The 24,704-nt window shown below is 40.8% G+C and overlaps 1 protein-coding gene across 1 annotated transcript in view; it reads left to right on the forward strand.

Moving 5' to 3' along the window:
* PXDN (peroxidasin) overlaps positions 1–24,704 on the forward strand; it is a gene marked incomplete at its 5' end in the record, with an annotated part of 88,255 nt that overhangs the window by 56,021 nt on the left and 7,530 nt on the right. Inside the window, 9 exons of the mRNA XM_073576632.1 lie at positions 984–1,100; positions 2,794–2,952; positions 4,992–5,104; positions 8,726–8,882; positions 14,339–14,447; positions 15,031–15,188; positions 15,584–17,087; positions 19,553–19,687; positions 23,443–23,651. Coding sequence (XP_073432733.1) covers positions 984–1,100; positions 2,794–2,952; positions 4,992–5,104; positions 8,726–8,882; positions 14,339–14,447; positions 15,031–15,188; positions 15,584–17,087; positions 19,553–19,687; positions 23,443–23,651 — 2,661 coding nt within the window. The remainder of the gene's footprint in view (positions 1–983; positions 1,101–2,793; positions 2,953–4,991; positions 5,105–8,725; positions 8,883–14,338; positions 14,448–15,030; positions 15,189–15,583; positions 17,088–19,552; positions 19,688–23,442; positions 23,652–24,704) is intronic.

Here is a 24,704-nt window from a genome sequence, read left to right on the forward strand (position 1 = left end):
TGCTCAGATTCTTTTGACCTTTTTGTGCTGTCTTAGTTAATAGTTTTGAGTGAAAGACACTTTATAGAGTAGCTGAATTCTTCATTTTTCTCTTTTAATCATTTTTCTCCTGCAAGGAGAATTATGAAGGTTTGAAAATCACTTTATTAGGGATTTTTCTTCATGTGAATGGTTTACAAACCGCTGGCTTTTCCCCAGTCCATTTGCCACGTTTAGCTGCATCGATATCGGAAGGTGCTCATTTAGAGTACAGATGATGGCAGTGAAAGTGTACTCCTCAGAATATTGTGCTCATCGTCGCAATCTCCCGCAGCAGCTTACCCCCACAGTTAGGGGACATTTACACTACAAGATATTCGTGAACGAGTGTTGTTAGAAACACTCGTTTCCGATATCTTTCTGTGTAAACAGGCTGCCAATCACCCAGTGAGCTCGTAAATCTTTTTTTCAATGACAAAAAGCATCGTTCTCTGTAGTGCTTTGTACTGTTTGAACAGGACTTGCGCTGCAGAAAACTGTGACGAAGTATGCACAGTATAGATCATTGGACCCGCGTTGTATACTTTGGTTTGCCTGTTGAAACAGATGTTCAAACGACTACTGTACAGTAGAGGTTTACCGGTTGGCGATTGACTCGTTGCGGGTTAGTCTGTGTATACGGACACTTAGTAACGTACAGGAGCCATGCTCACCAATCACTGCCATCATCTGTACTCCTCCAAATGAGGACGTTCTGTTATCAATGCAGCTAAACACAAGCAAATAGAAAGGGGAAAAGCCAGAGTTTAGAAATCAATTACTTGTAATTATTTACAGGAATGAAGATAAATCTTCTAATTGATTTGCAAAGTTTTGTAACTTTCTGTGCTGGACAAAATTCTGTTAAAAATCTCCTGCCTGATAATTGTACCTCATCACACAGGAGGCTCAACGATTCCAAATTAATGACACCAATTGCATTTGATTTTTCTCTTCCTTTTCAGCCATCCCTCAGTTCACGGTTATTCCACAGGATCGCAATGTCTTTGAGGGTCATAATGTGGACTTCCATTGTGAAGCTCAAGGCAACCCACCACCAGTAATTGCCTGGACCAAAGGAGGTAAGACGTAGGCTATACTCGGGGGCTGTGAGGTGGCTCTTATATACTGTACCGAACCTCTGCCGTACTTTTATTTTGGTTATGTATAATATGTCGTAGTGTTCTTTGGAAGAAGAGTGGAGCAGCATTGGACTTGTCAGTGGTGGTGGTAGTTGGTCAATTAGCTCTAGTCATCTTGTGTAGAAAATTTTCTGTTCTGTGGCATTACTCGATTACTATGGGACTCGGCCTAAAGTGTACACCGTGCTCAACTCTGCTTTTCCTATTTTAGGGTACAATGTTCAACTTGTGTACCCCAAGATAATTTCTTACGTGTAGAGTAGAACTATAGAGAGTGGACAGGAAAATGAGCCGCTACAGTCAGATTGATCTACTTTTGGAGATCAAATAAAAGAATGTAAAGTGTTTATACAGAGTGTGGAGTCCGCCCATCCGTACCAGTGTGCGCCCTCCACCGGACCACAATGGATTTATCATGTCTCATTACTTCCCATAGATGGATGTTTGCAAAAAGGTTTTAATTATTCCCTTCTCCATAGACAGACGTAGAAATATTCACAGATTCAGATTGTATATAAAATGTATTGTAGGACTAAATTTATGTAGATTTTCCAGCTAGAAAGACTTAGTTCAGTTTTTTATATAAATCTACAGTGAACTGGATAGTTAATAATTAAAGTTTTTTTTCTGTTATCCAAAATCATCTTTCTTCCCTTCCCCTTGTAAAAACACATGGTGCTTTTCTCATCCATCTTTCCCAGTTACCAGAGTCTGAAACCCAGTTAAGACGAAGACTAGTATGATGTTCACCATGTGGCCATCTTATTTTGAGAAATGATCATATCCTAATATTGGATTGCTCAACATGCACCCTTTTCTTCTAGAGAAGCGGGGGGACTGCTTTGATGTGCACTCTGTATGGCTGTCCCTAGCAATTGGGCTTATTGTTCCTATTAAGTTAAATGGTGGAAATATAAAATTACAATACTGGTGCCTATCATCCCTGATGCTTAAATTTGGCTTTGGCTCTACCTTCTCGCAGAACCTATTCAATATTGTATTGTAGCCTGCTAGCAAAAATCTTCAACTAGCTAAAATCCACATCGCAACCTCTGGAAAAGCTCAGAAATATGCATCTAGCATAAACCTCTCACAATCGTCACAAGGTTAAGCGTTTTTTTTTCCTCTTCTCTTGGTCATGACTTGCCACACAACTTGACACACATCTCTGGCTATGCTGGACCAATAGGAAGAACACCTCTGTATGTGTAGTTGCCCTAAATGGCCACGTATGGTGGTTAGACTGATTCCATACCTAAAATTTGTTTTCGGTAGCTAAGATTACTTTTGGCGTTGACTTTTGTTATAATACTGAAAAGAGTGGTAGATAAAGTCTGTATAATTTAGCAGGCCCTAGGATGAATGCAAACCAGGAAGACATAAAAGCAAATAGGCTTCACAGGTTGTCTTCTGTTCGCTGAGAATTACTCTCGGAATGTTTTCAAGGATTTCAATTTACGACGGTACTGTGTTTTCTTCTTTCTGTTGGAGCTGTGTTCTCTTCTTTCTTTTGGACCTGTGTTCTCTTCTTAGTATCATCTAGTAATCCTTTTGAGATTAATATCAAACTTTCGAGACACTTATTTGATGAAGTTATTAGTGTTTGTTGTGTAATGACTTTGTTCCTTGTTAGGAAATCAACTGTCTGTTGACAGAAGACATCAAGTTTTGCCTTCTGGGACCCTACGGATACTTCGTGTCGCTCTCCATGACCAGGGACAGTATGAGTGTCAGGCCATTAATATTGTAGGGTCTAAGAGTACCTCGGCACATTTGGTGGTCCAGGCCAGAGGTAAGAGACACCAAGAGCTACATGTAAGCATTAAAATGGGTTGTTTTGCAAAAAAAAAAACAAAAACCTGCATAATAGAACAATGCCAACCTTCTACCACTAGCAAGAGGTCTATGATTCCATAGAAACATACCTTTATCATGTATAGATAGGTGAGAAGTATGATCACTGGTGGTCTGACCTCTGGGACCTCCACCAATCCCAAGAACTAGGGGTTCTGAGTTCCCCTGAGTAAAGTAAAATTATGGTCCTACATTGACCCGGTGGACGTTGGACTTTCGGGACCATTGAAGGCCGTAGGGGTCAAACTTCCATTAATCATGATACTGTTGGTAGTGCTGACCTTAGTCTATATATTCCCCAGTAAGCTTACATTTATGATGTTTGGATAGGTTATAGATTTTTATGGTAAAACCGTGATACATCTTGATAAGGCCCTAATATATTAAATTTTTTCTCAAGTTCAGGTTCCATTTAAAAGTTAGAACTTAAAGGTAATGACCCCATGAAACCTTCCATCTTGTACATGGTAATGTCTGGTATGGTTGTGTCCATTACTTTGGAGTGGGATGTAATGTTAAAGTCATTTCACAGATAAGAATGGCATAGTTACCAATATTTCTGGGGTTGTTGGCGTTCTACACCAACCCAGCTATTTTGGTAAACCTGCACCCCTCACAGAAACCGCCACTGTACATCACAGAATGACCACTTTTGGGAGGGTTCACATAAATCGTTAATTCTTTTAGCCCATGAGTTGACAACTATTATGGAAAAAAAAAAAACAAATAATCCTTTTTCTAATCTTGGACAGGCTCCTTTGCCCCATGAGCTTTGTCATAGGTACAGATTATAATTTTGAATTACGAATTACGAGTGCTGTGACAAGGTTGAGGTTTGCCAGACAAGTGAGAAAAATGCTTGAGCAACAGAGTTGTATTTGATCATATTATTTCCAGAGCTGTACTAGGCTTGTAGTAAATGATATCTGCCAATTCCAAGTTTTGCTGTGCTCCAAAATCTTCGATATTCAGCCAAGAAACAGCTGCAGTGGGTGAATGACTCCTTTTAGCCGGTTCGTATTCCAACACTGAAGCGTAGTGCTCTGGAATCCTAGAGATTTAGACAAATTTTTTTCTTTATAAAGTCCTTGATGAAGATTTTTATCTGGATGCTCAGTAATACATGATAGATTCAGGTTCTAACCCTGGATCTATATTTCTCTTGAGATTTGCCTCGGTCATGCGCCGTTGGTGCTGAGAGATGGTCAGCTCTATGGCTGACCCATATCCATTATTTATGTATTCTTTGGATATACATGTATCCTCTGCGTATGCTATATACGATATGTAAGAAAGAAATTGCCGTTTATTCATTCAGTGGCTACCATGCCAAATACTGTTTAAATTCTGTCTATGCCAGAAGTGTAGTTGGAAAAATGTTTTATGTAACCGTATGTAAATTGGCATATATAGCGCTCTACCTTTCAGGCCGCCTCTCTGCACACGGAACCTGTTTAGTGGCGAAAATGTGGGTTTTGGGTCCACGCACTAGTAAGCTTTTTAATGACTCCAAGTTAAAGGGACTGTCCGCACAGAATGACTGTGCAAACCCATTGCTGGTGCTTGGTGCATCCTTGGAAAAGCAATTCTTTACATGTTTCTTCCCACCTACTTGTTTTTTACCCATCTCTATCCCGATTGAAAGCGATCGCTTTAATGAGCTGAAGAAGGGCAGAGATAGATGGCAAACGAGTAGGTGGGAAGGCACACTGAACAATTTGGCCACACCAAGGATGCACCGAACACCTATACTTGGTTTGAACAGTCATTCTGCGCTGCCAGGTTCCTTTTTTAAGGAATTGTTTCATTAAGACTACGGTCTGTCGCCTATGGACATCGAGCATTCGGGGGAGAAGGACTGCTCAGAATTATATATAGATATATAATATTTCACTATTTTGTAGCCTATCCTCCTAGAGTGTTTTCACTATTTATTTTTTTCCACTGTTCTGCATTAATCCCAGATGTTTTTTCCAGTTACCCCAGTTTTTGCTACTGTGCCCAATGACATGACTGCGGAGGTTGGTTCTGAAGTGCGTATTCCTTGCAGTTCTCAGGGAGACCCATTACCTGTCATAACATGGAACAAGGTAACAAGCTGTATTTAAAAAAAAAAAAAAAAATGGTATTTCTGAATTTTTATCACAAAATGGAATTTGGTTGTCCTACAATCCGACAGGATTGTCTGGGGGTTCTGATGTTGTGTTTTCTGTCTGCCAGATCTTTTTCTTTCCTAGTATATAAACTGCTTTTGTCAATTCTTTATAAGGAAGTCTGTTACCACAAAGTGACTGTTCAGACCAAACACAGGTTTTTGGTGCGCCATTGGTGTTGCCCGATCAGTACCACCCTCCCACTTGCTTGTTTTCAATCTTTTTCGCCCTCTTCTGGTTCCCGTAAAGCCTGAGCTGTCAATTAAGAAAAAGGACTATGGAACTGGGTGAAGAACAAGTAAGTGGAGGGTGGTTAGAACTGCTCAGCTTCACCAATAGTTACTGTAGATCTAACGATCCTAAACTAGAATATCTATGGTCAACTCCATTGTTTAAAGAGTAAACATTAGAGATGGGCGGACACCTGGATGTTCGAGTCCGGCGGGTTCGGCTGAACAGTTGAAAAAAAAAAAAAAATTTGAGTGCCCGAACCCGTACCCCATTCACTTGAATGAGGGGCCTGAACATCCAATGTTTGCCACGCTGTCATGTGCATGACAGCGCGGAAAACACCGTCTCTGTTTTTCCCCCAGACATAGATTACAGTGTGGGACAAGAACGAAGGATAGGTGAGGGATATTGTTGTTTTCTATTTTAGTTTTATTGCAGTAGAACGAGGGCTTCGGTGTAGTAGGCGTTAGGTGAGTATAACTGTTTTGTTATTTTTACATAGAAAAGTAAAAGTGTGTTTGGTCTTGTTTCTAATAAAGGACTTTATTCTGGCTGTGTATTTACCATGTAAGTATAGGATTAGTAATGGATAGATGTCTTATAGATGCCTCTCCATTAGTAATCTGTGGGCTTGATGCCACCTGACAATACAAAGGTGATATCAACCCCATAAATAGAAGAGCAGGGCAAAGCGCCAGAATTGGTGCATCTAATAGATGTACCTTTTCTGGGCAGGTGCGGGCTGCTATTTTTAGGCTGGGGGGCCAATATCCATGGCGAAAAAAAAGTATTCAGCCACCAATTGTGCAAGTTCTCCCACTTAAAAAGATGAGAGAGGCCTGTAATTGACATCATAGGTAGACCACAATTATGAGAGTCAAAATGAGAAAACAAATCCAGGAAATCTCCTTGTCTGATTTGGCAAGATTTATTTTGCAAATTATGGTGGAAAATAAGTATTTGGTCACCTAAAAACATGCAAGATTTCTGGCTCTCACAGACCTGTAACTTCTTTAAGAGGCTCCTCTGTCCTCCACTCATTTCCTGTAGTAATGGCACCTGTTTGAACTTACCAGTATAAAAAACACCTGTCCACAACCTCAAACAGTTACACTCCAAACTCCACTATTGTGAAGACCAAAGAACTGTCGAAGGACACCAGAATCAAAATTGTAGCCTTGCACCAGGCTGGAAAGACTGAATCTCTAAAAGACAAGCAGCTTGGTGTGATGAAATCAACTGTGGGACCAATAATAAGAAAATGGAAGACATACAAGACCACTGATAATCTCCCTCGATCTGGGGCTCCACGCAAGATCTCACACCATGGGGTCACAAGAACGGTAAGCAAAAATCCCAGAACCACACGGGGGGGGGGGGGGGGGGGACTGTTATGAATGGGTCACCGAGGAGGATGGCAGGAACAGGCTAAGCCACCAGAAGACCAGAGAGGTTGGTAAAGCGGATTGCAGACCCCTGATCCTATCCACACAACTAGCAGTAGACGTGGAGAGATCCTACAATGCCCTAGATGCCTTGTCACAGCCGGATTACTAACTAAACCCAAAGACAGATGAAATCTAAACTGCCCCGGAGCAGATCCCCAGAGGAATAGACAGCCCCCAAACATATATTGTCGGTGAGACCAGATGAAACACAAGCACAGGCAGAGAACAGACTGAGCAAACGGTGGGGCCCAAGCTCTCTAGACAGGACAGGATACTGTCTGCAATCACGCACAAAACCCTGAAAAAGTCCAACACTACTGATGTACAAAAAACCTGAGATCACACGATCTCACCCCCGCTAGATCAGCACTCTGGTATAAACTGACAGCAAGCAAAAAGATACTAACATAACAGGGAACTGAACAAGCTGCAACATATGAAGCAGGGCCCAGCGCTGCCCCCATCAGGGAGAACGCTGAACCCTAGCAGCAAAACAGAAAGCAAAAAAAAGACACAACCAGATTAAATGCAAAGGATTAGCAAAATAAAAATAGCTGAACTATGCAGATCAGGCGGGGGGCAAAAGAGCTCCAAATGCACACTGAGGAAATCACCAGCAACCTCCAAGAGCAGCCAGCTCAATTATATGCTCTCAGCCAGTAATCCCAGGTTTCCAATTATCGTCGTCAGGTGGGGAACTTCCATCCACCTGGCCAGCTCCACTACTCTCAGCAACCACCAGAGGGAGCAGAGGGAGCTTCGGCTCAGAACTCCGAGCAAGAGAATTCACAACAGGGGACCTAGTGAATGACCTGTATAGAGCTGGGACCACCGTAACAAAGGCTACCATCAGTAACACACTGCCGCCAGGGACTCAGATCCTGCAGTGCCAGACGTGTCCCCCTGCTTAAGCCAGTACATGTCCGGGCCCATTTGAAGCTTACTAGAGAGCATTTGGATTATCTAGAAGAGTATTGGGAGAATGTCATATGGTCTGATGAAACCAAAGTAGAACTGTTTGGTAGAAACAAAAACTCATGTTTGGAGGAGACAGAATGCAGAGTTGCATCCAAGAACCCCATACCTACTGTGAAGCATGGGGGTGGCAACATCATGCTTTGGGGCTATTTCTCTGCAAAGGGACCAGTACGACTGATCCATGTACATGAAAGAATCAATGGGGCCATGTATCATGAGATTTTGAGTAAAAAAAAATCCTCTTCCATCAGCAAGGGCAGTGAAAATGAAACATGAATGGGTCTTTCAGCATGATAATGATCTCAAGCACACCGCCAGGGCAACAAATTAGTGGTTTCGTAAAAAGCATATGAAGGTCCTGGAGTCGCCTAGCCAGTCTCCAGTTCTCATCCCCATAGAAAACCTTTAGAGGGATTTGAAAGTCTGTGTTGCCCAGCAACGGGTCCAAAACATCACTGCTCTAGAGGAGATCTGCATGGAGGAATGGGCCAACATACCACCAACAGTGTATGCCAACCTTGTGAAGACTTACAGAAATGTCTGAGCTGTGTCATTGCCAACAAAGGGTATATAGCAAAATATTGAGATGAACTTTTGTTAATGACCAAATACTTATTTTCCACCATAATTTGTAAAATAAATCTTGCCAAATCAGACAAGGTGATTTTCTGAATTTATTTTTCATTTTGACTCTCCTAGTTGTGGCCTACCTATGATGTCAATTACAGGCCTCTCTCATCTTTTTAAGTAGGAGAACTTGCACTAAAATAGACAACTGTTGCTTTAAGTGTTTTTTTTTTTTTCTTTAGTCTAGGAAAACATTAGTTTTTGAGCCTCAAGAGGGGTGGGAATTATTTAGTGCAATGTGGATACTGTAAAATAAATGTTTGTATTGTTGTAGGATGGCATACAAGTAACTGAAAGTGGGAAATTCCACATTAGCACAAATGGCTATTTAGCCATCCATGATGTTGGCCCAGCAGACCAAGGTCGATATGAATGCGTAGCGAGAAATAGTATTGGTTATTCTGCCACAAGCATGGTTCTCACTGTGACAGGTTAGTATCACCTTTAATTTGTTTTTTTCACTTATGGAGCCCACCACGTGGTTAATACCTAACCCTAGTTGTTTTTAGTGCTCAGAATGGTGATGGAGAAGAAGAGGAAAAAAAAAAGACTTTGACTTTGGTCCAGTGTAATAAATAAGGCTACAGGGGTGCGGAAGCCACCTTTGTTGCACAAGATGACACCTTCGTTATAAGTAACACATAGCAGGTAGAGGGCTTCTGTCATATTTCGCATTGGAGCCCAGGTGCTTCCTATATCTCTCCTGGCCATGTATGACGTGATCTGTCCTATCCAAAACAAGAACTTACAGTGTTCACATATCCTCTATATGTCTTATTTAAAGGGGTTGTCCAATAGTGGACAGTCTGTTATATATGTTAAAAGGGGCTGCATAAAAAAAATGCATCCTTATCTCCCAGACTGGCACCATTCCTTCTCTCTCAGCCCTTTTGCTCCTGTCAATCTTGTGACACAAACAATGTCTCAAGAGAAAAAGCATCCTTCACTATTCTGTCATAGCGGAGGTAAGGACATTTATAAGGGATTGTCCATTACTGGGGACATTTATATGGGATTATTCTGTAGTGGGGACATTTATATGGCTATTTCCAGTAGTGGGGATACTTTATATGGGGTTGTCCGGTAGTAAAAACATTTGATATGGTTATGTCCAGCAGTGGGGATGTTTTATATGAGTTTGCCCAATAGTGGGGATATTTTATGAGTTTGTCCGGTAGTGGGGACATTTATATTGGGTGGTCTGGTAGTGGAGACATTTATATGGGGTGGTCTGGTAGTGGGGTTATTTTATGAGGTTGTCCGTTAGTGGGGATATTTTATGTGGGGTTGTCCGGTAGTGGGGACATTTATGAGGTGGTCTGATAGTGGGGATATTCTATGAGGTTGTCCGGTAGTGGGGACATTTTATGTGAGGTTGTCCGGTAGTGGGGACATTTTATATGAGGTTGTCCGGTAGTGGGGACATTTATATGAGGTGGTCTGATAGTGGGGATATTTTATATGGGGGTTGTCCGGTAGTGGGGACATTTTATATGAGATTGTCCGGTAGTGGGGACATTTTATATGAGGTTGTCCGGTAGTGGGGACATTTTATATGAGGTTGTCCGGTAGTGGGGACATTTTATATGGGGTTGTCCAGTAGTGGGGACATCTTATTTGGGGTTGTAGACAAAAGTATTCTGTTTTTAATGTAATTTCTAGTTCATACAGCTCTGGCAAAAATTAAGAGACCACTTCCAAATGATCAGTTTGTCTGATTTTTGTCTTTGAGTAAAATGTAAATTGTTCTTTTAGTCTATAAACTTCTGACAAACATGTCTCCTAATTTCCAAGCAATAAATGTTTGTATTTTTTTTTCTGAAAAGGAGAAATGGTCAAAAAATTTTTTTAAAAAAAACAGTGCTTTAAGACCTCAAATAATGCAAAGAAAACAAGTTCATAATCAATTAGAAACAACAATACTAATGTTTTAACTCAGGAAGAGTTCAGAAATCAATATTTTGTGGAATAACTATGATTTTTAAAAACTGCTTTCATGTGTTTTGGCATGCTTTCCACCAGTCTTTTACACTTTGTTTGAAGGCTCGTGACTATCCATCATCCTCTTGATTACATCCCAGAGGTTTTCAGTGGGGTTCAGGTCTGGAGAATGGGCTGCCCATGACAGGGATTTGAAGTGGTGGTCTCTTAATTTTTGCCAGAGCTGTATATTTATCCATCTCCGTCATGGTATTGAAAAAGCTCTCTTCATTTACTAGGAGGTAATGGCCTCAAAATGAAAAATGTCCAGTCTGTCTGTACAAATCTGTTAAGGGTGAGAAGTACCAAACATTTGGTTGTTTATGCAAAGTTAATGGCATTGGCCAATGTTAACCTGACGTGTATGTGTATGGGGATGATTAACACTTGACCTCCTGGTTTTTCCCACCTATTGAAGTGAACTAAGTTGACACATTGCGATTTGACAAATGTAAAACATTTTAACATAAACTAATAAAGAACAGAAATCTATACACGGTATCACTCTCTGATTGTCTGTTAGACCTGCACAATAAAGCCAATTTTTAAAAAAATGTAAAAATTCTGAGCTCAAGTACCCAAAAGATTGCCCTTGTAGGATGAATAGGTAGCCACATCCTACTTGTTTAACTTTTTTTTTTTTTCCCTAAATCTGACCCCCCCCCTCCACAATTTTTTTTTTTTACCCAATATAACGTATCAGTGTATTTTCCCTTTCTCCTAGTGTTGCTGTTGGTTTCTATAGGAAGGAAAGTCTGCTTTCCTTCTAAACAACTTTCAAAAATTAGTCCCATTTATCAAACTGTTAAAGAGGACAAAACAAGAAACAAAAAAACCCTGCTTTTGTAACCTTTAACGACCAATCGGAACTCTGCTTTACTAATTTAGGACTTATCCTGCCTCTGCACGTATGCCTCACATGTAAAGCAAAAACGCAATGTGAACTGAACCCAAGAGCTTGTTCGCATGACCAAATTTTAAGCCCGAGTGCTGTCTGTGGAAAAAACGGAGCGCATTCAGGCAAGTGTTATTCATTGGTGCAGCTGAGCAATATTTTTCACTGAATGAATCTGCACTCGGGAAAAAAATCACAGCAAGCACTGGTTTCTTCCGTAAAGTGGATGAGACTCCTCATTCAAGTGTATGGGTGCGTAAAAAAAATAACCTAGTACATCCACTTTGGAGCAGAGATTCTTATACATCCAGCTGCCCTCACAATTTCTGGATTATTGACAATTATAGCGGTATAATGTAATTCACAAAAGGTGTCATACACAACATAGCTATAAATGTACAGAAAGGGCAACTCCTACAAATTGAAAACCAACACAAGAACTACTGAGTTAAATGCCCCAAATATTTTAAGTAGTTGACTCCATTAATTAAGACACTGTCCATTATAAATATATAACCAGAGTCTTTATTAATTGCAAAATGATACATACATATAAAAAACACATAAGTTAAGCTAGACAAGTGAATATGGCGACAATAAACACCAGAAAAACTAAGCAAGCACTAGATTTCAGTCACCTACACGAGGGGACACAATATGGAGCAAAGTATCCAAAATGTTAAACAGATCGTAGATTTTACCACTCAGACAAGTACAGGGAAGATAATCCTCACAAAAGGTCATAGTAAATACAGACGAAAAACCAAAGACATGATAAAATGGTTTCAAACCCCACCAACGGTCTCCCCCATGTGAGAGGCTTATTATGTTTCTGGCGTGGCCCTGATGCGCTTTTCGCATGGTGGTCTTCCTCTGGGGGCCATGTTGCTTCATGTAATTGGGATAGATCACATTCTGATGAACCATTCTGGAAAAGTGGCCGTGAAAAGTAAAAATGGCACTATGGTTGTAGTTCTCAGGAGTTGGTGCATGTTGGACATGGACCACAGCCGCCTTGGGCTCTAGAAGTAAAATCTGTGATGGCGCTGAAAATCTTAATTGCTCTAAAACATGACTCCATATTGATCCTGTTTTTTGTCTCGGGCCCCTTCCTTTTAGTTATATCTTGGGCTTTTAACAACTGCTTACATTTAGATGAAGTAACTGTTGTACCTTGAAGTAGTTTTGCCTCCTTTAGATAATTCCTTCTATTGATCTTTTCCTTTTATTCCACATCTGTTACCTTAAAATAACTTTGTAATTAGTAGTTACTGTTCAGTCTTGGTGGGAAGATCTTGTGTTTAGTGTCTTGGGTTGATGACTTGATAATACAACTATTCCTGAGTGCACAGAATATTCTTTAGATTGTAAAATGGGTTAAAGCGTCTCCTGTCCGAGTCGCCCCATATTTAGTAGCACAGCAGTGCCGGAGTCGTTTTTTTGCAATAAGTCTGCGTTTTTCAGACCTCAATTGGTACAGCTGCAGTTATGAACAACAATTCTAATCTAATTTAGATCAGACCATAGATATTTACATCAAAGTCTGAGATCAATCTGTAGGATTAGCTATTACCAATCTTCCATTGACTAGACCTATCAGACATTTATGATGTGTCTTATACATTTGCCTTAAATGTCGGTGTTCAAAATTCCTGTTTAGAATTGTTGCACTTAAGGCACCATTATATATTAGAGTAAATTGGTGGAACCTGGCGGGATTGTGTAACATTTCAATGTGTATGGGGGTATGGGACAGTTGGGGGAGAGAAGGGTTTCCAGCAGATGGTCCTTTTATGCTCAGGAAACTAATCTTTCCTAGAAAACACAAGTGTGCTTATCCGATCCGGCTGTTCTTGTGTATGGAGCACTAAGGAGAAAGTCATTGGCCGAACTGTTGTTCGATTGACTGCTTTCTAATATATATGGGAGGTTTTAGGAGTTCGACAGTTTTTTAATGTTTGTCAGTTGTCCATTCTAAAAGGAGAAGTCTGCAGTCACTCTGTGTGACTGCAGACTTACGAATCCCCCCCGGTGCACGCACTTTACGCTGCAAGGATTTGCTGTTGTCTGCGCCGGGAATGGCGGTCAAGTAAACAATCTGCGTACTCCCGGCCACATTCCAACTAGACAGTTTCTGGACTTGCGCAGTACACTTGTATTGAGCAAGTCTGCGCCCACTAGACGACTTCTGCCCTGGATCATGCATATTTTGTGCTTGACTGCTGTTCCAGGCACAGATTAAGACAGATCCTCACAGCGCAAAGCGCGTGCACTGGGGAGGACTCACAAATCTGCAGTCACACAGAGCGATTGCAGACTCCATTCTAGACAGGACAACCCCTTTAGTAAAATTCACAGATTGATCAACTCCTATTCTATCAAGTTTAAAGAAAAAAGATTAAATTGCCTTTAAAAGGGGTTGTCAGAGTAACTTCTTTGTGATGCCAACTGTAACTAATGTGTAAAAACTAGACACTTTCTAAGGCACATACTGTTAAGTCTCAATTTTGGCCATCGAAGACACATGGTACGTGTCTTCTATGTTTCCACTAGAAGTGATTGTTTTCTATATTATTTTTCCAACTAAAGCCGAATGGACATCATTGAGGAAACGTAATCATTGATGTGCCGTTCAGGGAACTGGTAAAACTCTTCCCGCAACGTCTGTAGTGGTCAATGTTGAGAACTCAATGTCCAAACTGAGTACTTTTGATCTCCCAGAGGAAATTTTTGGACTTGCAATCTCGTAAGAACTTGTGCATGTCCAGTTACACGTTGTTATAAAGGTTGAAAAAAGACACAAGTTCATAGAATGTTAGAGTTGGAAGGGACCTCCAGGGTCAATGGAGTCATCTACTTGGGACACTTTAGGATTACTTGTTGTATTGGGTCATAAATGAAATCCATTCAAGGGTTCTGTGTTTTGCAAATGATTTAAACAAATGTGGAAAATTTCTTTATTTGCCCATTAATTATAAATGCAGAACTTACTAATTCTGATTTTTCTTTAAGTTCCTGAAGTCAGTCGTACCGGGGACCCCTTTGTTACTGTATCTATTAATGAAGCCATCGCTACAGTTGACAGAGCGATAAATTCAACAAGATCGCATTTATTTGACAGGTATTTACATTTGTTATTAATGAATGAGAATATGGTTACTGTTACCTCTTCAGACACTTGTCGTAAAGACGTGGCTAGTCTTACCAGGAATATATTGTTTAGTTATAGACTGGCATCACAGAGATATCCTCTGCAAAGACATCTCCTAATAAAGCCTCCTTCTTGCTGGCGCCTGTGCCGATGCTTTCTATCCTGAGTTCCCTGCCAGTTTTGCTAGGTGACAGATGATTTAATTATACTTTTATATTGGAAAAAGCAAGCAAGTCAAGGCCGTCAATAAGTACGGTAATTCTTCGCTCAGGCTGCAGTGCAATTACTAAAGCCTGCACTCCAGCACTAATATGCGCTGAAGCAGTAAAATTACGATTGCTTATCAGTCCTACTATTAAATGTAATGTTTATGCAGCTATCTGGTTGACGTTTCCAAAGAAGCCAATTCCTACAATTAAGTTATAATTTATTTTGCAGCAAGTTTACTTGCAGTGCTATGCAAAATAACAGAGAACATGAGTCAATTTGCCCATAGCTATTTCATGTGTGAGGTTACATTTACTCATTTGTGAACACTTTTCATTTCTTCTAGTCGTCCCCGCTCTCCAAATGACCTTCTGGCCCTCTTCCGATATCCCCGAGATCCATACACAGTGGAACAAGCTAGAGCCGGGGAGATATTTGAGAGGACCCTCCAACTTATACAAGACCATGTTCAGAATGGTTTGATGGTTGATGTAAATGGGACAAGTAAGTATTCCAAAGCCTTCCATCTACGGTATATTGTGTTCTCACTCCTCAGAACGGCCAACTAGAATCTCAACCTTAGATTTCGCAGTCAGCTCTTGTAACCCTGCTTGGCAAATAATCTCTGGATTACATTGGGCTCTGATCATCTTTTTTTCTGGACGTACCAACTCTAAGTGCTTACTATTTAGTTTAGTAGATATGATTAAAAGAATTCCATCCAAAATGATGGTTCAAGCCAAGAACAGGAACTCAACGCTCCCTTGGTGTAGTTGAGTACTTTAGCAAGTCACTACAGCTGAAATATTGGAGTATACATTCTGGTGTTGATTTTACGATGTTTTCTTCACTTTTATCTTTTTGTTTTTTTTCACTTTGTGTTTTCTTGCATTGTTTAGGTTATCACTACAACGATCTTGTATCACCACACTACCTTAACCTCATTGCCAATCTCTCTGGATGTAGAGCTCAAAGGCGGCTAAATAATTGCACTAATATGTGCTTTCATCAGAAATACAGAACCCATGATGGCACTTGCAATAACCTCCAGCATCCAATGTGGGGAGCATCTTTGACCGCCTTTGAACGCCTTTTAAAATCCGTGTATGAGAATGGATTTAATTTACCAAGGGGTGCAAGTGCTGGTAGGCTCTATAATGGCTATCCTCTGCCTCTGCCGCGCATGGTTTCAACCACCTTGATTGGAACACATACAATTACACCAGATGAACAGTTCACTCACATGTTAATGCAGTGGGGACAGTTCCTCGATCATGACCTGGACTCTACAGTAGTCGCACTAAGCCAAGCCCGATTTTCTGATGGCCAAGATTGCAGTTCAGTCTGTACAAATGATGCTCCGTGCTTTCCGGTCATGATTCCGCCAAATGATCCGCGAGTCAGGAATAACGCTCGCTGTATGTTCTTTGTGCGTTCTAGTCCCGTTTGCGGAAGTGGAATGACCTCCTTGCTAATGAACTCTGTTTATCCTCGAGAACAGATGAACCAGTTGACCTCTTACATTGATGCATCGAATGTCTATGGAAGCTCTGATCACGAAGCCCAGGAGATAAGAGATTCTGCGAGTCACAGGGGTCTTTTAAAACAGGGCATTGTTCAGCGATCTGGAAAACCTCTTCTACCGTTTGCCACCGGACCACCTACTGAGTGTATGAGGGATGAAAACGAAAGCCCTATTCCATGCTTCTTAGCTGGTGATTTCCGAGCGAACGAACAGCTAGGTCTAACAAGCATGCACACCGTGTGGTTTAGGGAGCATAATAGAATTGCTGCAGAATTGCTGAGATTAAACCCTCATTGGGATGGCGATACAATTTACCATGAAGCTCGCAAGATAGTAGGAGCTGAAATGCAACACATAACATATAACCATTGGCTGCCTAAGATTTTTGGAGAAGTTGGCATGAGAATGCTTGGAGATTATCCAGGCTATGACCCCAGTGTAAATTCTGGAATTCTCAATGAATTTGCAACGGCCGCCTTTAGATTCGGTCACACACTTATCAACCCTATTCTTTACCGACTGGATGAAAACTTTCAACCGATTTCACAGGGTCATTTACCTCTACACAAGGCTTTTTTCTCTCCATACAGAATTGTAAATGAAGGTGGCATTGATCCTCTTCTCCGAGGCCTTTTTGGGGTTGCTGGCAAAATGCGTGTTACATCTCAGCTGTTAAACATAGAGCTGACCGAAAAGCTCTTCTCTATGGCACATACTGTAGCACTGGATTTGGCTGCAATCAATATTCAGAGAGGACGTGATCATGGAATACCTCCATATCATGACTTTCGGGTTTTCTGTAATCTCTCGACTACTCACACTTTTGAAGACTTGAGGAATGAAATTAAGAATCCAGACGTCATTGAAAAACTAAGAAGGTAAACTTCTTATTCTGATTTGTGGTTCATTATTGAAGGGGAGTTTCCTTTGCATACATTTGAATATGCCATTAATGTAGGATAGATGTGCGTCCCACTGATGGAACCTGCATAGATCTTGAGAGTAGGGCCGGTTGCTGTCAGTGGAAAATGGGCCAGAATTGTCATAGTTTTATACAGGTGGGGAGAGGCCATCACTACTGAATAGTGGAGCTTGATGGGGCCCTTTCTCAGGAATCAGGAGGTTGGATCGGTGGTATACAGATCTATTGCATACTTACGCCAAAAGATGTATGATATGGGATTATCCTTTTTTCAGACACCTTATTGAACTAGAGTGATACAGTACAAATAATTTTCACTCGTGTCGGTTGTTGGGTCTTGCCGTTTTATCTTGAACAATTGTAGATTTTTCAGATCTGCAAAGATTGCCTAATTAGTTAATTTAGTGCCTTATGAAATGAATGTACAATATGCAGGTCTTGGCTGGACTATTGCTTGAGCTCCAGTGTTTGTCATTTTTGGCGCCATATTCATAAAAATATGGCACGCGATTCATGAATTTGGCACCAAATAAAAAATTGGCATTCTTTGTGTATTGAACTATTTATGCCACTTTTGGCGCCCAAAATTGCATGTTGTCGCTAAAAGTCAAACAAAGACAGGCTGGCTAAAATCATTAATCAGGCTAAAATCATGAATCAGGCTAAGACATATAGAATTGCTTGACTACACCCCAAAAGCGGGGAAAAAAAATGTGAGGACATATAAAATAGACTTTAAAAAAGGTTCAACTAGTATAATGAATTGTGTGCAAACAACAAAAAATGGCACAAAACTAAACAAAAAAACGCTCAAAGGCAATGATAAATCGGGCCTTAGTGTTATTCTGCTACTTACTGATCCTAATGTACAACCACGATCTTCCCAAATTCCCCTATGCACATATACATCTGGCTTGGCCGAGCGTTTGTGTGTTCTGAATAGGGACTGGAAATAGACCAAATTCCATACATGTTTTCTTCCTGAAAACAAAAGATGGGTCAGCGAAATTACACCTGCCCAACTTCTGCTCCCCAACATCATCTGTCAGGATTTGACTCTCATAACTCGACGGCCAGATGAGTATTTTGAGGCCATCGGAGCGCCTCCTACCTGCTAGCTTTTCCAGCTTTCCTGTTGATTAGCTGGTGTGGTGTTACGTCACAATGTCATGCCGCAGTGTTGATGCGCCAGGATGGCTAATCAAAAGATAAGCCGGATTGGATGGGGGGGAGAGTATCTCATTCACGGGAAACCCTTCTGGGTCAGGTCCCACAAATCGATTTGAACAGTCTCTAGTCACGAGGGAATGAAAGTTCAATCTATTCCCTTTTTTGGCTTTGTTCTGTGCCTACTTTCACTGGATTCCAGTCTTCCAGTCTGAGTTAAAGAAAAGGGCCGCTTAGTATCAACGGCTTCCATTGTGATGGAACTAGCCTGACTATAGGTTACATGGAAGGTAAATACCTAAATTATTCGTCATGTAATATTACATTTACCCTGCAATGCCTGCTCCATTCCAGAGTTTGTCCTTATAAGACAGCCAAATTAGTATTTTTATTTGTATGTGATTACCCTAGAAATGCCATGTCTTGTGTTTGTTTTGATCAGTAGCTGCATTAAGGTTTTTATTACTTAATGCAAACCTGTCAGCTGATTTTTGCTAAGTAAATTACAGGAATTGTCAGTTTGCCGCTGTTAAACTGAATAAAATGAGACCTAGGGTGAAGAAATCCATCTTGTGGTCCTTGTGTAATCAGTGTTAGTTTTCAATTAATGAGATGCTCATGCGCTGGGGTGGGACTGTAGGCAGAGTCTCATCTTCCTGCTCTAAGCCAGAGAAACCAAGGAAAAACCTGACCACAATCCGCCCTGAAGCACAAACATGTTCCTCATAGAGACAGAGGGAGAGACAGATTGTTTGTGCTTTGGGTCGGCCTTTCCTTGGTTTCTCTGGCTTAGAGCAGGAAGATAAGCCTCTCCTGTAGTCCTGCCCCGGAGCACGGGCAAATCATTAACTGAAAACTTCTAACACTGATTACACAAGAACCACAAGACAGATTTCTTCACCCCATCTATCATTTTAATCATTTTAACACTGCCGACTAGACCATGCCTGTAGTTTACTCAACATAATCCTGCTGATAGGTTCGCGTTAATATTTTCAAATTTATTCGCATTTCCTGCTTGTTCAGTGGACTTCTGTGGGCGGTAACTGCACCTTCACAGCCTACATTGCATCACTTTATAATATATTGCTTTGAGTTTATGCAACATTACCATTTGCCAGAAAGGAGACTACTAGATTTTTTTTCTCTTCTTCAGCAGCCCTTTTTACGCCTGTTTTCATTTAAACATAAATTGCAATCTTGGTATTATTGTATCTTAATAAAGTGTGATTTTTTTCTTTTTTTTTTTCGCAGGTTATATGGCTCACCTCTAAATATTGATCTATTCCCAGCACTCATGTCAGAAGATATAATTCCAGGTAGCAGGTTGGGACCTACACTGATGTGTCTACTGACTACTCAGTTCAGAAACGTTAGGAATGGTGACAGGTAGGACTATCTTACTACTTATTGTGTCATTATATTTTCTTAAATAGTTTCTCTATTAATCCTCATGAAATAACAATTCTGGGGAATTATATACCTCTTTGTGCCTTTCTTTTATTTCTTTTGATAATTTATTAAGAAATTGACAATTGGTTGTTGTCAGGGACTTAATTGTCACATGATTGATGTTCCAGAATTCCATTGGGTGATGATGTTTCTATGTCTCAGTGATCATTGTCTTTGTGGAATTATGTTGGGTGAGCAAGAGTCCTGACTTCTTAGTGTCTCTATGAGCAGTACATCTGGACGTGCACAATGGCACCTGGACAGTATCTTTGATAACTACAGTGCCTTGCGAAAGTATTCGGCTCCTTGGAACCTTTTCCCACATATCATGCTTCAAACATAAAGATACCACATGTAAATTTTTGTTGAAGAATCAACAAGTGGGACACAATTGTGAAGTTGAACGAAATTTATTGGTTATTTCACATTTTTGTGGAAAGTCAAGAACTGAAAAGTGGGGCGTGCAATATTATTTGTCCCCTTTACTTTCAGTGCAGCAAACTGACTCCAAACATTCATTGTGGGTCTCTGAAAGATCCAATGTTGTCCAAAATGACTAATGATGATAAATATAATCCACCTGTGTGTCTCTGTATAAATGCACCTGCTCTGTGATAGTCTCAGGGTTCTGTTTGAAGCACAGAGAGTGTCATGAAGATCAAGGAAAACAACAGGCAGGTCCGTGATACTGTTGAGGAGAAGTTTAAAGCCGGATTTGGATACAAAATGATTTCCAAAACTTTAAACATCCCAAGGAGCACTGTGCAAACGATCATATTGAAATGGAAGGAGTATCATACCACTGCAAATCTACCAAGACCCAGCCATCCCTCTAAACTTTCATCTCAAACAAGGAGAAGACTGATCAGAGATGCAGCCAAGAGGCCCATGATCACTCTGGATGAACTGCAGAAATCTACAGCTTAGGTGGGACAGTCTGTCCATAGGACATCAATCAGTCGTACACTTCACAAATCTGTCTTTTATGGAAGAGTGGCAAGAAGAAAGCCATTTCTCAAAGATATCCATAAAAAGAGTCATTTAAAGTTTGCAACAAGCTACCCGGGAGACACACCACACATGTGGAAGAAGGTGCTCTTGTCAGATGAAACCAAAATCAAACTTTTTGGCAACAATGCCAAATGATATGTTTGGCATAAAGGCAACACAGCTCATCACCCTGAACACACCATCCCCACTGTCAAACATGGTGGTGGCAGCATCATGGTTTGGGCCTGCTTTCTTTCAGCAGGGACAGGGAAGATGGTTAAAATTGATGGGAAGATGGATGGAGCCAAATACAGGACCATTCTTGAAGAAAACCTGTTGGCGTCTGCAAAAGACCTGAGACTGGGACGGAGATTTGTCTTCCAACAAGACAACGACTTGGTCATTCTTAAGGCCCCGTCACACATAGCGACTCACCAGCGATCCCGACAACGATGTCAACGTGTCAGGATCGCTGGTGAGTCGCTACATGATCGCTGGTGAGCTGTCAAACAGCTTCACCAGCGATCAGGACCAGCGACACCGAGCGTGCGTCGTCGCTGTGTACATTAGTTACCAGCGCGCTGATGCAGGGAGCTGGTAACAAAGGTACACAGAGGGTTTCTAAGGGACGTGCGTCACTTAGAAACCCGATGTGTACCTTAGTTACCAGCGCGCTGGTAACTAAGGTACACAGAGGGTTTCTAAGCACAGCGCAGTGCTTACAAACCCTGCATTTACCTTAGTTACCAGCTGATCGCTTGTCTCCCGCGTGTCACATGCAGCGATACGTGCTGGCCAGCGGGAGACCAGCGACCAAAAAAATGTCCAGGGCTTTCCATCAGCGATACCGGCAGGGGGGCCGGTCGCTGATCGCTGTCACACACAGCGATCTCGCTGGTGAGATCGCTGTTACGACACAAAACTTGTGACTCAGCAGCGATCTCGCTAGCGAGATCGCTATGTGTGACGGGGCCCTAACACCTGGATACGTTTATTTGTGAACCATTCCATTGTAGATTTTGCTTTATGTTTGGGATCAAAGTCCAGACCTGAATCCAATCGAGAATCTGTGGAAAGAGCTGAAAACTGCTGTTCACAAACGATCTCCATCCAACCTCACTGAGCCAGAGCTGTTTGCCAAGGAAGAATGGGCAAGAATTTCAGTCTCTCGATGTACAAAACTGATAGAGACATTCCCAAAGCGACTTGCAGCTGTAATCGCAGCAAAAGGTGGCGCAACAAAGTATTAAGTTAAAGGGGCCGAATAATATTGCACGCCCCACTTCTCAGTTTTTGAATTTCCACAAAAATTTTAAATAACCAATAAATTTCTTTCAACTTCACAATTATGTCCCACTTGTTGATTCTTCACCAAAAATTTACATTTGGTATCTTTATGTTTGAAGCATGATATGTGGGAAAAGGTTGAAAAGTTCCAGGGGGCCGAATACTTTCGCAAGGCACTGTAAGTAGTTCATAGGCCACATTATGGCTTATTGAGTAAAGAACATGCACTGCTCTAGGTAATCTTTGATGGAATTGGCTGGGATAATAATTATGCCATATTTTGTAATTCATTGGCTATGTGAATAATAACTTTGATAGTCCAGTTGCAAGAGTTGCATCGCAATAAAACTTTTAGAATCCTTTAAAATCTTCTTGATAGCTCATTATAAACCCATCCCCCAGAGGACATCGGTAAGGCGAAACATGTGAGAGAAGCTATGAGCTTTGCTTCTTTTATTAACAAGCACAACTATTCTAAAGCATTAACAATATAATAGAAATGTAATGCTGTCACGGACTAAATGATGCATTTTCGCTCTAGTATTTGCACTTTGGTATGATGTTAGATACTAACGCAATAAAACTGATGTACAATATTAAAAAGAATACTTGCGTACACGTATTGCACTATACATTACAAGTACTAAAAAAAAGTAATCCGTTGCATATTGAGGTTTTTTTTTTTTTTATATATCATTTACTTTTATTATTGATAAGAAGTTTCCTTTTTTTGCCTTTTGGCAGTTTGTATACAATATCGGGTCTATCCCTACGTAGATTGTTGGACATCGTTAATATGATATCATTATTACTTCAGTTGGGGGTATACCACTCCACTTTAAATACTGTCACCACTTATTGTAGGGATGTCTCTAACACTGACATGCCAGGAAGGCTGTCCGGACCTGTTTGAAAGGGTTTATCCAGTCATTGGAAAAAATAAAATTATTATGGATACACCCATTTGTTAGAAATTCACATAGGGAGGTAATCGCTATAGTACATTAAGAAATGAAAATGACCGCCATCTTGTCACAATGGTGGAAACCTGTCCGATGATGATAATTGGACCAGTGCCTGTGAGCATGTGCAGATAGCTGAGAGGTTTGTGGTACAGGTCATATCCAGGTCACAGTGGCGGAGCTTCCTCCTGCACATGCTCAGACATTGTTCCTATTAACATTACAGAACAGGTTTTGGTCATTATAACAAGATTACAGCCAATTTCATGTACTATAGTTATTACCTCCTATTAAAGGTATAAAAAAAATATTAATGACATTTAAGTTTCTTTTTTTTTTTATTCTTCATTCACTGAGAACTTGTTCAAGTGAAAAGCCTTATATTTTACGCTAATATATTTCTGTAGAAAACCTCAGATAGTGAGACATTTTTCTGTATGTTTAATGTATTAGGTTTTGGTATGAGAACCCTGGGATGTTCACACCGGCTCAGTTGACACAAATCAAGCAGACCTCTCTAGCAAGAGTCCTATGTGACAACGGAGACAACATCACCAAAGTGCAGCCAGATGTGTTCAAAATGGCCGAGTTCCCACATGGCTATATAAGCTGCAAACAGATACCCCAGCTGGACCTGCGGCTCTGGAAGGATTGCTGTGAAGGTAGGGTCTCCTGCAACTCATAGCTTGTATTCTGGACAGCAGATAAAGGGCGGGGTCACACTTGCGAGAAACTTGCACGTGTCTCGCGTCTCAATACCCGGAACTGCCGCCGGCACTCGGACCGGAGCGCTCAGCTGCATAGAAAAACATGCAGCCGCACACTCCAGTCCTAAGTGCCGGCGGCAGTGCCGGGTATTGAGACGCGAGACACGTGCGAGTTTCTTGCAAGTGTGACCCCGGCCTAAGGCTGATTATGTTCGTAGATCTTTGCCTATATTTGGGTTGACATGCTTGGATATCGTACTTGTGAGAAGATTTTATTGGGAATGTCTCCAACTTGGATAATTCCAGAATGAATCGGCTCATTGTCAACAAGAACCCTCTTGTACTGTTTTAGCCAGTTTTGCTTCTAGAAATCTGACGCAACATTCAACCATTCTTTGTTCAATGTTGTCAGATCTCCATTAGCAGAAATGTCAGTTTCCTTGGTCTTCGGAACGCTAGAAATTTCCAGAAATCTGAAAAGTTTCAAGATTTCAACAGTGCAAATTTTTTACAAGCTTCTTTTTGGATTCTAAAAAGAAAATTTGAACTGGATTAATATTGGACTATAAATGGTCTAGCTTGGGTGAACATTTAGGTAATTGCAGGAAATGTTCATAAAGATCTAACAGTACATACGTTAAAGAATCTTGAAATATCGGATGCGTGTGAATGCCATTAGAAAATTTTTTTTTAAAAGTAACATGCATTAGATAAACTATTTCACAGTGCTAGGACCCAGAGCGATCAACTATTCTCTATAAGAGAACCAGGCAGCAAATGATTAATAGCGTTAAATGGTTATTCCCGCAAATGCATTATTTTTCACTAAGCACAGTAAATGCATATTTATTGGTAATATATAGACTAAGGCAAAATCATTTTTCTTGTACCTTTTTGTGTCTTTATGTAATCTTTCTGCACCTTTTGTGAATTTGGCTTTACATAACTGAATGGGTGGGCTAATTCTTAAGGTCCCGCTACATTTAGCAATGCACCAGCGATCCCGAC

Source organism: Dendrobates tinctorius, unplaced genomic scaffold (assembly GCF_039654945.1).
Source record: "Dendrobates tinctorius isolate UK_male_01 unplaced genomic scaffold, ASM3965494v1 ptg000049l, whole genome shotgun sequence".
Classification (NCBI taxonomy): domain Eukaryota; kingdom Metazoa; phylum Chordata; class Amphibia; order Anura; family Dendrobatidae; genus Dendrobates; species Dendrobates tinctorius.